At 35.3% G+C, this 16376-nt stretch overlaps 1 protein-coding gene and 1 long non-coding RNA gene across 2 annotated transcripts; both read right to left on the bottom strand.

The window, feature by feature from the left end:
* Nucleotides 1-6283: 6283 nt before the first annotated feature.
* On the bottom strand, nucleotides 6284-12436 carry LOC131181581 (uncharacterized). Its single transcript, XR_009150119.1, has 3 exons — nucleotides 11856-12436; nucleotides 7112-7168; nucleotides 6284-6536 (listed from the first exon to the last, which is right to left on the bottom strand). It is a non-coding gene; the product is annotated as an uncharacterized LOC131181581 (long non-coding RNA).
* A 610-nt stretch (nucleotides 12437-13046) lies between these two features.
* LOC131181420 (uncharacterized) lies at nucleotides 13047-15002 on the bottom strand. Its single transcript, XM_058149476.1, has 5 exons — nucleotides 14994-15002; nucleotides 14498-14881; nucleotides 13789-13881; nucleotides 13628-13695; nucleotides 13047-13462 (listed from the first exon to the last, which is right to left on the bottom strand). The coding sequence occupies exons 1-5, from the start codon at nucleotides 15000-15002 to the stop codon at nucleotides 13330-13332; spliced, it is 687 nt and encodes a 228-aa protein (XP_058005459.1). The 3' UTR covers nucleotides 13047-13329.
* Nucleotides 15003-16376: the final 1374 nt, after the last annotated feature.

The following is a 16376-nucleotide window of genomic DNA, read 5'->3' on the forward strand; positions in this document are numbered from 1 at the left end:
ACCAGCAGCATTTATGGACCTTATGAACCGTATCTTCCATCCATACTTAAATCGGTTTGTAGTGGTCTTTATTGATAATATTCTGGTGTATTCCAAGATCAGGGAAGAACATGATGAACATTTGAGGATTGTTCTGCAAACCCTGCGAGAAAAGAAGCTGTATGCTAAGCTGTCCAAGTGTAACTTCTGGATGAGTGAAATCTCCTTTCTTGGACACATAGTATCAAGTGAGGGGATTAGAGTGGATCCCAAAAAGGTAGAAGCAGTGATGGAATGGAAGCCTCCCAGATATACAACTGAGATCAGAAGTTTCTTGGGGCTAGCTGGGTATTACAGAAGATTTGTGAAGGGATTCTCTCTTATAGCTGCTCCAATGACCAAGTTGTTGTACAAGAATGTGAAATTTGACTGGAACGACAAGTGCCAAGCCAGTTTTGAGAGGCTGAAGGCTATGTTGACAGGAGCACTAGTGTTAACACAGCCAGTGTCGGAAAAAGACTTTGTGGTCTACAGTGATGTCTCACATAATGGGCTAGGGTATGTATTGATGCAAGAGGGAAAAGTGGTCGCCTGTGCTTCCAGGCAGTTAAGGCCACATGAACAGAACTACCCTACTCATGACCTGGAGTTAGTAGCAATTATTTTCGCATTAAAGATATGGAGGCATTATTTATATAGTGAAAAATGCTACATCTATACAGACCACAAGAGTCTAAAATATTTGCTAACCCAGAAAGAGCTCAATCTTAGACAGAGGCGATGGATTGAGTTCCTTAAGGACTATGATTGTGTGATAGATTATCATCCTAGGAAGGCAAATGTAGTTGCTGATGCTTTGAGCAGGAAGTCCATTACAGCTTTAAGATCACTAAATGCCTGTCTGTCCTTAGCTCAAGATGGAGCTATCTTGGCTGAGTTGCAAGTGAGGCCAACCTTGCTACAGCAGATACAAGATGGGCAGAGGGCAGATGAAAAATTAATGACCATTGTGGGTAAAATTTCAGAGGGAAAGGAAGCTGATTATGAGGTAAAAGCAGATGGGTGTCTGTACTACAGAGGAAGAGTGTGTGTACCAGATGATGGGGAACTGAAGACTAGTATTCTGAAAAAAGCACACACTAGTGTTTATGCTATGCACCCGGGAAGCACAAAAATGTATAATGATTTGAAGCCTCATTATTGGTGGCCTGGTATGAAGAGGGATATATTTGACTATGTGACTAAGTGTTTGACATGTCAGCAAGTTAAAGCAGAACATCAAGTTCCATCAGGATTGCTACAGCCTATAAGCATACCTGAATGGAAATGGGACCGGGTCACTTTGGATTTTGTTAGTGGTCTACCTCTCACCCAAAAGAAGCATGACGTAGTATGGGTGATAGTGAATAGATTGACGAAGTCAGCACATTTTCTGCCAGTTAGGATTGACTACTCACTGGAGAAGTTAGCAAAATTGTATATCAGTGAGATAGTTAGACTGCATGGAATTCCACTTTCCATCATATCTGACCGAGACCCAAGGTTTACATCGAGATTCTGGAAAAAGTTGCAAGAAGCCTTAGGCACACAACTCCATTTTAGCACGGCTTTTCATCCCCAGACAGATGGACAGTCAGAATGAGTAATCCAGGTAAACCTAGAAACTAATTGAATTTTCGCAATTAATAAATTGAAATGATAGTAACAATGTGAATTATGTGATAGATCCTGGAGGATATGCTAAGAAGTTGTGTCATTGAGTTTGAGGGGAGTTGGGACAGATACCTCCCACTGGCAGAATTCGCATATAACTATAGCTACCAAGCTAGTATTCAAATGGCTCCATATGAAGCACTATATGGGAGGAAATGTAGAACCCCAGTGTGTTGGACTGAATTGAGCGAAGATAAGCTGGTAGGACCAGACCTGGTGAAGCAGACTGAGGAGAAAGTGAAGATAATCAAAGTTAACCTGAAGGTTGCCTCAGATAGACAGAAATCTTATGCTGACTTGAAGAGAAAAGAGATAGAGTATGCAATTGGCGATAAAGTGTTTCTCAAAGTCTCACCGTGGAAGAAAGTACTAAGGTTTGGAAGGAAGGGTAAGTCAAGCCCTAGGTTCATTGGCCCATATGAAGTCATTGAACGTGTGGGACCAGTGGCCTATCAGCTAGCTTTACCACCAGAACTAGATAAAATCCATAATGTATTCCATGTTTCTATGTTGAGAAGATATCGGTCAGACCCTTCACATGTCATTTCCATGGAAGAGATTGAAATCCAATCGGACTTGACATATACAGAAGAACCTATATAGATCCTAGCTCGGAAAGTGAAGTAACTGAGAAATAAACAAATTCCATTGGTGAAAGTGCTTTGGAGGCACCACAACACTGAAGAAGCAACTTGGGAAAGTGAAGAGACGATGAGGCAACAGTTCCCTCAACTGTTTGCATCAGGTAAATTTCGAGAACGAAATTTTTTCTTAGAGGGAAAGAGTTGTAACACCCTCCTTGTAGCAACTCCGTACATTCTACTGTTCCGGTGACCAGTGTCGGTCCGGACAACTAGAACATCTGAAAAAATATTTAAACTAAAGTGAGGAACTATAATTAACTCAAATATTAATAAGAAAAATTTAGAAAAAATTTTAGAAATAAAATACAATCAAGTTAAATGAGTCGGTGCCCTAGCGATGGGTAACCTAGTGATAAGTTGCGGTTCTCGCAACTAGGAGCCTAGACCAGGGGGAAAAATTATAAAATAATTTTTGAGACTTCAGAGAAGAGTCATTGAGGTTCTTATGGCATTAGAATGCCAAGAAGATGCTTAGAAAAATTTTTCAATCGGTACAGACAATTTTGGCTCGTTAAGCCAAACGGAGGGCATTTTGATCATTTCGTCTTCAGAGATTATTTTTGGCCAACTCGTCCAGTTAAATAAATAATTTATATAACATAAAATATGAATAAAAGTTGTTAAAAATTTAATTGCAATTAAATAGACAAGAAAATGAGAGAAAATGGCATTATGACATCATAAGGATGTCATTAAAATTTCCCCAACCAATCCAATGTTGACACATGGCATAACTTTACTTAAAAGAGATTAAATGGGCTAGAAAAATGAAAAAAATCAGAACTCTTTCTTCTTCTTTCTTCTTTGTCGTGACCCTCCTCCATAGCCACCCATTTTCAAGCTTTTGAAAGCTTGATTTCACTAGCTTCTACCCCATTAAACCTAGTACTCCCAACACAAAAAAGTGTTCTTACACCTTGGAGATTCTTTTGGGAGCGAAAAGAAAAGGAAAACAAGAATCCTAGCAAGTGGGGAAACTTCACTCCATAGAGGTTAGTGACCTAACCTTAGTTTTCACCTTAAATTCATGTTAAGGACTATGTATGAGTGCAAATTACAAAGAAAATTTGTTGAATACCATTTGTATGCCAACCCATAATTTCGGCAGCCTTGGTTAAGGCAAGATTATGATGATTTTAATTAAGTTAAAAGGCTAGTATGGCTGCCCTTAATATGCATCTTGTAAGTGGAGTAATGAAATGCCATAATAATGCATGGTTTGTGATATTTGAGTTAGGGTTTGGAGTGAAAAATGAGACTTTGAACATGTGATAATGAAAGTAGGTTTTAATGGTCAATTAGTGACCATTTGTTATTGTTTTAATAAAAAATGAAGTGCATTGTTTAGTGGGATTGGAGTTTGGTGTGGCTGCCCTTGGTGACCTGCAGGACTGGGCATGAGTCCAGCAGGTTTGGGCAGCAATAACTTGAATTGTAGAGGTTCAATTGGTGCAAGGCCAATTGGACATGAAACTAGACACATAATGGCACAACTTTGGTGAAGAAATTATGCCCAGAAAACCAAACCAAGTTGACCAAAAGTTTGCCCTAATCCGAGTGACCTGCATTCTGCCTGGGCAAAGTGACCAAATGAACAGTATTTAGTCATTTGGCCATAACTCAGTGTAGAAAAGTCCAATTGACCCGAAATTTTACCAGCAATAAGCTGAGATATAAACCAACAACTTTCATGAAGAAACCCAACCCAAATTATGACCAGAACATATTCAAAAAGTGAGTTGCAGTCACTATTCCTAACACTATAGATTTGGTCAATCCAGAAATTCTGGACAAAATTTTAATCTGGCCAATTGTGATTTTTGGGCCATAACTAGAGCTACAAAACTCCAAATGGAGTGATTCAAAAAAGGAAATGCAACTAGACAAAATAAGGAACAACTTTCATGTTGATCATTTTATCAAATTCCTACTGCAAAAATGACTAGTGGAACAGTAAAAACAAAGCATGAAAATTGAAAATTCTGTCCAATTGACATTAAGTTTAGAAATGGTATTGGCAATCAATACCAATAAATTTAAAATGCAAAATGTGGTATGTTGAGAGTATTAGAACCAATGTACCAATTGCCTATGCAAAAGTCAACATTTTTGTTGACTAATGAATGGAATAGTAACACTAAAACTTAAATTTCAAAAATTGTGAAACTTAAAAGTGTAAAATGCCCTAGTATACCTAGCAAGATTAGTTTGGATAGGTTGACATGCCAATAGGGTTCTGTTAGCAGTACTGCATATGGCTTCATGCCATTCTGTGTTTCATGGCTTCCCATGCCATTCTGTGACATAATAGCCTTTAGCTATGTTATTTGAGTTGTTACACTCGGGTTTTATCCCTGTTAATTATTACAGCTTATTAACTGTTCTGTTGCACACCGGGAGACACAATGTGATCGATGGTGTGATGGTCTGAGGTACTTAGTATCCAGTGCCAATTTACCCGTTTATCCAGTCCAGTCGACTAGTATGGGTTACTCGGGCAATGTTAATAAATCTTACCAAATTTAAATCGAATAATACTGTAAATAATATCAGAAATTAAGTCTACCAAAAAAATGTAAACATACATTCTGCCTGCTTATTTTATTTTATTTTATTTTATATTGTCACCACTAAGCAGAATTGCTTAGTGCGTCGCTTTTGCCACGTGCAGGTACTAGAGACCTAGCTGGGAGCCCAGCAGACATCAGACAGGGTGAGCATTCAGAGCTGCATACGGAGTCCAGAGTCACTTCACCTCTGCAGTGCATATGGTAGGACATTAGGATTTTGGGTAGCATTTTGTATTTTGTATTTTGTATTAGTTTTGGGATTGTAACTGTAAACTCTTGAAATTATTTGATGATGTAAATATATGAAATTTCATATTATTGAAATTTTCTGTATATTATGTTGAGAAATATTTATGAATGAGCATCCAGTGATGATGTGAACAGAAAAGAAAAATTTCTGAAAATAGTGTTGTGATTTGAGATTGACTTGAAATGTGTATAATGGAGTTTTGATTTGGAAATTATATTGGAAGTATTTTTAAACAGGTTCAGAAGAACTGTTTTTCTAATTTACAGCCGGCACTTTGTCAGATTTTCTATAAAAATTGCGTAAAAATTTAGATTTATCAAAAATTGTAAACAAATTAATTAAAAGGGATAAATTGTAATAGAAATATAAATTGGTGCTCCGGCACACTGAGTGGCATATCTTGCTCGGCTACACTGTAAACGAGTAAGGGGTGTCACAGGAAAAAAAAGGACATTTCTAAAGCAAAAGTTGCAACCATAGAAAGTAAATTAAAGCTGGATTTGTTTTCTTAATTCTAATGGATTATCTCATTCTATTGCTTGCTCACTGTTTTTGCAGGCAGGATTTGGTTGGGGATTTTAGTTGGTCTAATTTTCATTTGAGCAACTTGATATATATATATATATATATGTACAGGGAACTTAATTTATTGTTAGATGATGCTTGGATTTCCTCTCTGTGGGATTGGTGTGATCTTTTTCTAAGAAATGACCCTTTGTAATGGTAAGTGAAAGTTGTAAGGCATTAAAGTTAGGCCACATTTGGTAGAGCTTCAAAGAACAAAGACTAGAAGGAATAAAGGTGGAAAGGGACGAGCATATATGCACTAGGAAGGTTAGTGTAATACTTATAGACTATAAAGTAAGAGAAATTTCTATTTTGGGTTTATTTGATTTTGATTGGAAGCGGAATTTGAGACTAGCACCCTGGTAATTTGTCACGACCCAACCTATGGGCCGGACCGGCACTAGGACCTGGGCCAGCTTAAAGCCCCCGAGGCCCGTAGTAAGCCTAACTATTCCTCAAATCCATAACCAGACCCACAATTTAGACCCAATATGCATATAAGATAATTTAAATTAAACTGTTATAAATTCATTTTGGGCCAACTTAGCCCAGAACTTTTCAGAAAACTAAAATCAAGGGAGCCCAGCTCAATCCTGTTACCTCATTTATAAACTGTTTAAATACCATACAAATCTTCATTTATAAATCTCAAAAATTTAAATTAACACAATTTCTAATAAGGTCCACACTATTACTAACACATGCGGAGTTTTAAATTTTAAATTTTGAAAAGATAGTAAAATAATTAAATAATCTACGTTAAACCTGCGAGGAAGAAAACAGTTTACTCTGTAAAATAACTCCTCCTGTGGCCTGGAAAAATATTGAACAGGAGTGAGCGTTCGACTCAGAGAGTAAAATATCAATTTTAACCATAATCTCTATAACTATCTAAAACTAATGCACCCTGTAGAGTGAAATGCAACATCAACAACATTTTCACATCATAACATCAAAAAGGTAATTTGGAGCACTCACGCACCCTGTAACATCAATCATAATATATGGGAGCTGATCCCCTATACAGCCCTCTTAAATCCAACCTGGTGCCAGCGAAGAACTCAAACCGGACTTTCGCTTAATAAACCAAATCGGGGGTCCCAGCGAAGAACTCAAGCCGTGACTACCCCCCGAAGGATCGGGTCCCAGCGAAGAACTCAAGCCGTGACTACCCGTCCTGTCCATAGTCCACACCACATCACACGCACGCCAACGCACGCACACTGCTCCAAATTACCACAACAACATCCATGGCACGTTAACAGTTATGAATGCAACATAAATCGTGCCTAGAGTTTAACTACATAAATATGCATATAAGTGATGCATGGGCATGCTTGAACATATAATAATATCGAAATTACAATTAAAATTAATATTTTACTTACAGTACACCGATGACTATTGTGGCTGCTGGATGCAGAAAAATAGCCGACCTCGATCACCTAATAATTAAATTATAAATTTATTAGTACTAAGTTAAGATAAAACTCTAAAGAGGCAATAGACAGCCTAATTCATGTCGGAAATCCGGCAGAGTTTCCCCTATACCTGGGACCTACCCAACTTGCAAAAAGGCTCAAATAACACTTCTAAATTCTCAATTTCCACAACCACATCTCATCAATATCACATGGCCCCTCCTAGGCCCTCCAAATCAGACAATACTCAAAATCTTAAAAATTACGTTTTAGTCCCTATAATTGACATTTTTCAAAAATCCACTCAAACAAGCTCTAAAAATTCTAAAATTTTGCCACGCGGTCCTTAATAATATTATAAGGCTATTGCAAAATGAATTGTAATTTTCTAATCACCCATGAATATTTTATTCAAGAATTTTACTCGATTCCATAAGTTTCCAACATCTAACGTATTCTTAATTCAACCCAATTAAATATTTACATATTTAAACTTCCATCCTCTTCAACCAATTATATAAAATTTAATTATCTTAATTTCAAATAATCTTATATGCCCATATGCTAAAAATCTAACTAAAATCTATCTATATTTTTCAAAAATATTCTACAATCACTCAAAAATTCAACAAACACCATAGAATATCTCCAAATAATTTTACTTTCATCATATATTTTTCTTAGAATTTTTCTCCAATTTTTTCTGTTTAAGAAACATCAGATTTATGCTCTGTGCAGATGAGAAATAATAGAAATTATCTTACCCGAAGTTTATCTGTGTCTCAAAAATTCCAAAAATTTATGAGGAAGCCTCTGGAAATTGAACCATCTCCATAGCTCACCGGAGCCATCGCCGGCACCACCGCGCACGGTGGCCGGCCGCCGGTCGCCGGCGACATTTGCCAAATCTGATCATACCACCATGTTCCTCTCCTCTTCCTCAGTCCATAGGTGGTCTCGGATTGTCGATCCAACGGTCGGATCGTCGTAGATCTGACGAAAAAGCTCGAAAAACCCGAAACTTCTCTCCTCCATATCTCACTCATCCGACCTCCATTTGCTGCAAAATTGGTGTCAAAAGAAAGCTCTCGGAACAAGCTTTCCAACGCCACCAGAATCACCTTGATCGGACGTCGGATGAAGCCGGAATCGCTACGGAAGCAAATGCCATCGCGCGCGTTTTCTCTCTCTTCTCCCTCTCTGCCGCCGTTTCGTGGTCCCGTGGTCGCCGGAGGGTCGCCGCTGGTGGGGATCTGCTTGGGAAGTCGCCGGCGGTCACCGGAGAAAGGAAGAAGAAGAAGAAAGGGAAGGAGAGGAGAGAAGAGAGGTTTGGGGGTTCCTCCTCCGATTTTTGAAGGTTTTTTTTTTTTTTTAATTAGCACGTGATGGGAAACCCACTGTCACACGCCAATCCCATCATTCAAAAATTTTTTTTTTTCTGGATGTTACATTCTTCCCCCCTTAAGAAAAATTCGTCCTCGAATTTTCGAATAAACAAGAGATAAGGAAAAGAAGATTATTAGAACAAGCACAATCATTACTTCTCCAGCTATGCAGAAATTGATAAAACATTTATTCTTCAAACTCTTCGTATATTATATATGACATTCTATTGTTCTCTGATTCTACTATAGTGTCCTATTTGTCATCATCTCTTTCTAGAGGGCTTTTATCTTGTAACTATTCATTGACCATTTTTCTGACATTTCAAGTATTCGCTATACCTCACTGTTCTTGACTTGATGTCTCATAACTTCAATCAACTTTGGTGCTTACCTCACTTTTATTACGCCCCAACATGTCTCTTGGTGACTTCAGTCATCATTCCTTTGTTTTAATAATCTCTGTTTCCCCAATGACATAACTTATGTTCCTTATTCCATGGTATCCTATGAGTAGCTTTCCTGTAGCACCTAATCTAGGCATCTTGTTCGAGATCTTTACTCTTCCTATGACTTCAGTGGTCAACACCTATAAATCTTCTCAATCCCATGCTACTTCAAATTCTTAATCTCTTTTGTGTCATTACTAAGGTACTTAGACCAATCCTCTATCCATCTTATGTAACTAGTCAGGTAGAGTCTCCTCCAAGGGCCAAGTGTATCATTTATCAACATTGGAAAGTAAACTGGGTCTCTCCTTCTAGGTAACAAAAGTGTTTATATTCCCTGACAACTCAATCCATGCGACTTTATCAATTCTCACTCCTTCTCTGGAATGAAAATATCCAGACTTCTTCCTTTAGCTTCTTAGTATGTGGCCTACTTCTGACACATTGGCACTCAGATCGAGGCTCCACTACTCCTTTAATCTATCATCTCATAATAACTTATTTTAAACATCCCTTAGTGTGTTCCTAGCATACCTATTCCTCCTTATCCTCATCATTATAACTGGCTCTATCGAGCTTTCTTCCTGTCCTTTGCATCTTATCCACTTCCCTTTTCCTGTTTCTACTATTGTTGATATCTTTCCAACCTACTGTACTTATTCTTTAACCTTTGTTTTCTCTCGTTCTTATACTTTTTCCTTCAAGGATGTCCATTCCATCATCAACTTTAACTTTCATTTTATTACTTAGTCTTATCTTGATTACTAATTCTATTACTTCGGGAATTCTAACCTTACGATTTACTCCAACCAGCACATTTTTCACCTTATGTAACACTTATAATTACCTATGGAAATTTCTTTTTGTATCTCCTTTTCCAACTTAACTATCAGAACATTATCATTCCCTACCAGCCTTAGTAGGAAATTACTTATCCTGGATGGATATGAGCCCCAAAAACTATAAGTTCCATCTGAACTAACACGGCTATGGAAAATGTGTGCCATGCCTTAATTCTAAACAATATACTTCACATGTTCATTCTCCTTAATATAATCACGTATACTGCCCATAGCTTTCTAAACTTCAACCTCAAATTATCCATCAGCAACAATTTCATCTATTGAAACTCATCCATAAATAGTACTTCATCTAGCTCATGGTTTAAAACAGTCGCAAGCCTTAGTAGCTAACTCAATTTAACTCCTGTCATTACTCTGATCGTCCTTTCATACTTAACACTAGGTATGCACTTACTGTCATTCTCATATCAGGAAATTGTATATGAATTGGTGCCTACCAAACTCTCAAATAACTCGGTCTCCTTGACTCAGTCTCTATTCCTTATATAACCTTCTAGAACCAAAAGCACAAGCTAAACTTGAAAAGAAAGAAAAATATCCTCTTATATTCAATTACGCCCAATTGTCCATATAACAACGTTTAACCTATGTTTCTTGGTCTCTCTCTTCAAATTTCATCATCTCCTAGCATAATTGTCCTTTACCTATAAGATATCATCTGTATGAACCCTTTATCGTACCATTGTCCTTCCTGACATAATATTTTATAATTTATTAATTTTACTTATACTCGACTTATGATTCATATCTATTATAGTTTATATTGTGCCCTTAACTTTTGTTGATTCCTGAAGGATTTCTCTCGCTAATAGATTCTTCCAACACTAATTCCACCCTTATCTAGGGTCATTAATTTGATCCTTGAACTTTCTAGTGATTTATAACCACCCAGACTTGTCACTTTTCGTTCTACCCCTACTATTGTCCTGTCGTTATTGCTTCACTACAAAGTGATTCTGTTGATCACACTAAAGACATTTGCCTGACATTCATAACGAACCTCTAACTACCTTCTCACTATCTCAAAAGTCCAACCTAAAGCCTCTGTGTCATTATCTATCATTCTTTTCCTCTCATCATACCTATTTGATCCCTTAGATTGACTTTTATTCAACTTACTGCTTACTAACTTCTCTTTCTCTGCCTAATTAGATAGTCCTCAATATCATCGCACACCTTCTACTTTTTACTCATTATTATTGTATTCCATACCTCCATCACTATTCTTGCTAATATGGTCCCATTTTGGGTTCTCCATCCTTGTCATTCACCTTGCCAAAAATAACACTTAGCCTACCCTATATCTTAACTTTGTTCCTTTTATTATGCGCTATTTAGGTTGTCCTTTCATTTATTTCCTTTGCAGAGTTTCCCCTATACCTGGGACCTACCCAACTTGCAAAAAGGCTCAAATAACACTTCTAAATTCTCAATTTCCACAACCACATCTCATCAATATCACATGGCCCCTCCTGGGCCCTCCAAATCAGACAATACTCAAAATCTTAAAAATTACGTTTTAGTCCCTATAATTGACATTTTTCAAAAATCCACTCAAACAAGCTCTAAAAATTCTAAAATTTTGCCCCGCGGTCCTTAATAATATTATAAGGCTATTGCAAAATGAATTGTAATTTTCTAATCACCCATGAATATTTTATTCAAGAATTTTACTCGATTCCATAAGTTTCCAACATCTAACGTATTCTTAATTCAACCCAATTAAATATTTACATATTTAAACTTCCATCCTCAAGCTTCAACCAATTATATAAAATTTAATTATCTTAATTTCAAATAATCTTATATGCCCATATGCTAAAAATCTAACTAAAATCTATCTATATTTTTCAAAAATATTCTACAATCACTCAAAAATTCAACAAACACCATAGAATATCTCCAAATAATTTTACTTTCATCATATATTTTTCTTAGAATTTTTCTCCAATTTTTTCTGTTTAAGAAACACTGTATTTATGCTCCGCAGACAGAGAAATAATAGAAATTGTCTTACCCGAAGTTTATCTGTGTCTCAAAAATTCCAAAAATTTATGAGGAAGCCTCTGGAAGTTGAACCATCTCCATAGCTCACCGGAGCCACCGCCGGCACCACCGCGCACGGTGGCCGGCCGCCGGCGACATTTGCCGAATCTGATCATACCACCATGTTCCTCTCCTCTTCCTCAGTCCATAGGTGGTCTCGGATCGTCGATCCAACGGTCGGATCGTCGTAGATCTGACGAAAAAGCTCGAAAAACCCGAAACTTCTCTCCTCCATATCTCACTCATCCGACCTCCATTTGCTGCAAAATTGGTGTCAAAAGAAAGCTCTCGGAACAAGCTTTCCAACGCCACCAGAATCACCTTGATCGGACGTCGGATGAAGCCGGAATCGCGCCGGAAAGCCGCTGCCCACTGTGCGCGCGTTTTCTCTCTCTTCTCCCTCTCTTGCCGCCGTTTCTGGTGGTCCTGGTGGTCGCCGGAGGGTCGCCGGCCGGTGGGGAGCTGCTTGGGAAGTCGCCGGCCGGTCACCGGAGAAAGGAAGAAGAAGAAGAAAGGGAAGGAGAGGAGAGAAGAGAGGTTTGGGGGGTTCCTCCTCCCGATTTTTGAAGGTTTTTTTTTTTTTTTTTAATTAAAAAGGCTGCTGTGACAGTGGGAAACCCACTGTCACACGCCAATCCCATCATTCAAAATTTTTTTTTTTCTGGAGGTTACATAATTACTCCCTCTTTCGACCATTTTTATCCATTTTTATTTGTTGCATTTAAAATTTTCTTTCATATAAAATTATCTGTCACATTTAGAAATCAATAAGCATTAATTTTTTTTTTTAATTTTGCTCTTTATCTCTACTAAATATAATAAATATTTATATAATTTATAGGTCAAATAAAGTATAATTTAATTAATTATTAATATATTTTTATAAAAATGAGGTTTTTCTGCAAAAGTCAAATGCGACAGGTAAAAATAGATGAAAGTAATAAATTTTACCACAAAATAACATGAGTCTATGTTTATATATGCTCTAAGTTTAACAAGCTTCACCTGAAGGGGTGTATAAGGGGACAATAATAAAACCTATCTGGGACCCGGCTTAAGTTGATTATCACATTCAACTAAGTTGCATACATAAACAAAGCTAGATAATTAGGCACTCTGTCCATAAGGTAAAGAGGTGACTCAGAAAGTTGTTGCCCCAAGGTTAAAGAAGAAGAAATATCTCAGGACAAATTTTTATTATTAAGTAATTTAAATGCAAATCCACCAGCAACATAATATCAATTAAATCTTTAATTGGATCTTTAACAAGCTTGTAGTAGCAAGTTACTCAAGTGTGTATATAGTGCTAAGCTACTCAAAATATCTATATGCAAGGCAACCTTCTATCGTATATAGTAGTGGCAGCAGGCAATCTGCTCACTGCGAATCATCAAAGCAGGGTTTCAGCCCTGTTACCAGACATTTCAATCTGCTTTGCGATCATTTCATTGCTTAGTAGGAGGTAGGGTGTGAATGAGAAAAGACTTCATGTGCTTGCACAGCTCTTTAGGCTTCTCTGCATTAAGTGCATGCCCCACATTTTTCATTATAACTAATTCTGCGTTTTCACCAATATGGCTTTAAAGGTAAAAGAAGAAAAATCATCAATCAATATTCAAATCAACTCAAGTTGCCTGTAAGGTTCAATGCAGGTAACACATTCCAGCGGGTTACTAACAAGATGAAGATAACTGGGAGTAATAGGAGGAGGTAGAGCAAAATGCTACTACATTCTAGACTAACCTTTTTAATCTATATGCCAATTCCAGAGGGAAGAGCTGGTCATATTCTCCCCAGACTAGTAGCGTAGGCTGCACATAAGAGAAAAGTACACCATTAGAAGGTGATCAAGAAGATAAAAGAAAAAGTAAGTTGAACCAGAGAACAATAGAAGGAGCTAAAACCTGGGTTATCTTTGGAAGATTAGACAGTTTTCTATCCTTGCCCAATGCCTGAATCAGTTCTTTCTTCTCTTGACGATATTCTGTGCACATCACCTGCCCATAGAACCAAAATCGTAACACAACTTTCATAACAAAAACATCAGAACATATTCCAGTTTCTCACAATAAGAAAGAAATCAACTTTCTGCATCAAAAAGAATTTCCTTACATGGAATCACGGCGTTACTATAAAATTTACGCATGGCATAAGCGAACATCAACTCAAAACGGAGGGAAAGAAGCATATAACATGATCAATTGTGTTTAATCATCCAGAATTTCACTCTTTTTTCCACAACGATATCTATTTAGAATAGCATTCAGAGTCCTCTCCCTTGCTCAAATCAGTCTTTACCCTCACAATTTCAATTGCAAAGATGTGCAATCTACCAAAACAGAACATGTTGTTCTGAACACATGATTACTCAAGAATTAGTTGAAAAAAATCAAGTGAGATATTAACATTCTCTTCCTCTGGCCAACTACATAATTAGACTTATTCCTTGCTCTGTGGAGTTCACAAGAGCATTCAAATCAAATTTATTGGCATTCAAGGCCATTAACTGCAATTGAGATCCAGATAATTACATGAATTAAATTCAATGAAACTCATAAATATTAAAAAAAAAAAAAGCAGGCAATTCAAAGGGTAAAACTGGATTAATCAGACCTCAATATAATCATTTAGAACACAAGTAGGAAGGGTCTGTGGAGGTTTGTGAAACGTCAATCGCATCAACTCTCTAGCTTTCTTGGGACTCTGAGGCAACAAAATACTAACGGCCTCATCCACACTGCTCATCTGAGACAACCCTTCCTCCATGTCCTTCTCTTCTAAGCTCACTCCAGCGCACCCCAGCACCACTCGCCCCACCCGCTCCTTAAACTGAGCCGCCATGCTGTACGCCACGAAACCACCATAACTCAGCCCCATGACATCCATCTTGGCAACATTAAGCGCATCCATAACAGCCATGACACACTGAGCCTTAGAAACTCCTCGGTCCTCGCATCCATCTTGGCAACATAAAGAGTGTGTGTTAGTTAGTCGAGCCTTAGAAATGACGTTATAAAAATGTATGACATAATATAATGAGATTACTAATTATCATGTAACACATTCTAATCTTCTAATCTTTTAAAAATTTTAAAATTCTTAAGATTACGATTATCATATTATATATTTAAGAAATAATTACCTTTTAATTAAATTTTTTATTAGATTAAAAATTTTAAATTATTTTTTAAAAAAATTATATGTATAATCAATAAAACTTTTTATAAAATTTGAAAATTTAATTTTAAAATCATTCTTATATTTTAAGTCAAGAATTTTAATAATAAGACATACATTTTTTCTAATTTATTTATCATTTTGTTGATATATGATTATTTCAATTAATTTAAAAAAAAATAAAAAATAATCTCTTAATAACATATATTATCAATACATAAAATAAAATTATAATTAATTAAAAATTTTATCATAATAAAATTTTATAATATAATTATGAAAATAAAAAAATTTAAAAAATATAAAATAATAAATAATTTACACAACACGGACAAAATCACTTGTTTTTAAGTAATGATTCATTTTTATGGGCCAATTAATTTTTTATTAGTTGCAAATATTCTAATAATTTTTAAATAACAAAGAATTAATAGGCTCCTATATGTACTAAGTGGGCTAATTTTAATTTGACCTAATATTTTTTTGTCATTAATATACAACTAATTTTTTTTACTTAATTAACTAGTTATCTATCCACAGAAAAAATTTTAATTATTATATTAATTTATATATTAATATATATTAATTTAGTAATATTTTATTCAAAACAAAATAATCGACTGAATTAAAATTTTAATTTGATATTTTCCTTATTTGGTAATTAAGCTTGATTCCTTTTAAATTTTTTAAAAATTAATTTAATTAATTTTGATTTTAATAAAAAAAAATTAATTAAACCAACTCAAAATCACAAAAATAAAAAGATATCGATTCAAAATTTTAATTTAATCATATATTTTAGTTTAAACTAAATACTATTAAATTAATACATATTATCAGCATATAATTATTAAATTAAAAATTATCTAATACTAATAATTTAATTTATAAATTAAAAAATATATATATCTTTAAATTTCAAAATCAATCACACCTTACCTAATAAAACTAATTTCACTTTTAAATTTAAAAAGAAATATATATATATATATATATATATATATATATATATATATATATATATATATATATATATATATATATATATTAAAACTGAGCCTTCAAAATGGCTTTATATTAAAACTGAGCCTTCAAAATGGCTTTACCATAGTGTACCACCTATATTAGTAAGCAGACTTAAAAAATCGTCGTATGGTTTTTTCTTTTTTTTTATATATTTTAATGCAAAATTTATCTTATTATTGTAAATATCAACTTTTTATTTAAATATTTTCAAATTTAGACTATTAAAATTTTATTTTAAAAAAATAATAATTATCTAAAAATCTTTTTACTATATCTTTTAAGAATTTTA

This window comes from Hevea brasiliensis, chromosome 7 (assembly GCF_030052815.1).
Source record: "Hevea brasiliensis isolate MT/VB/25A 57/8 chromosome 7, ASM3005281v1, whole genome shotgun sequence".
NCBI lineage: Eukaryota > Viridiplantae > Streptophyta > Magnoliopsida > Malpighiales > Euphorbiaceae > Hevea > Hevea brasiliensis.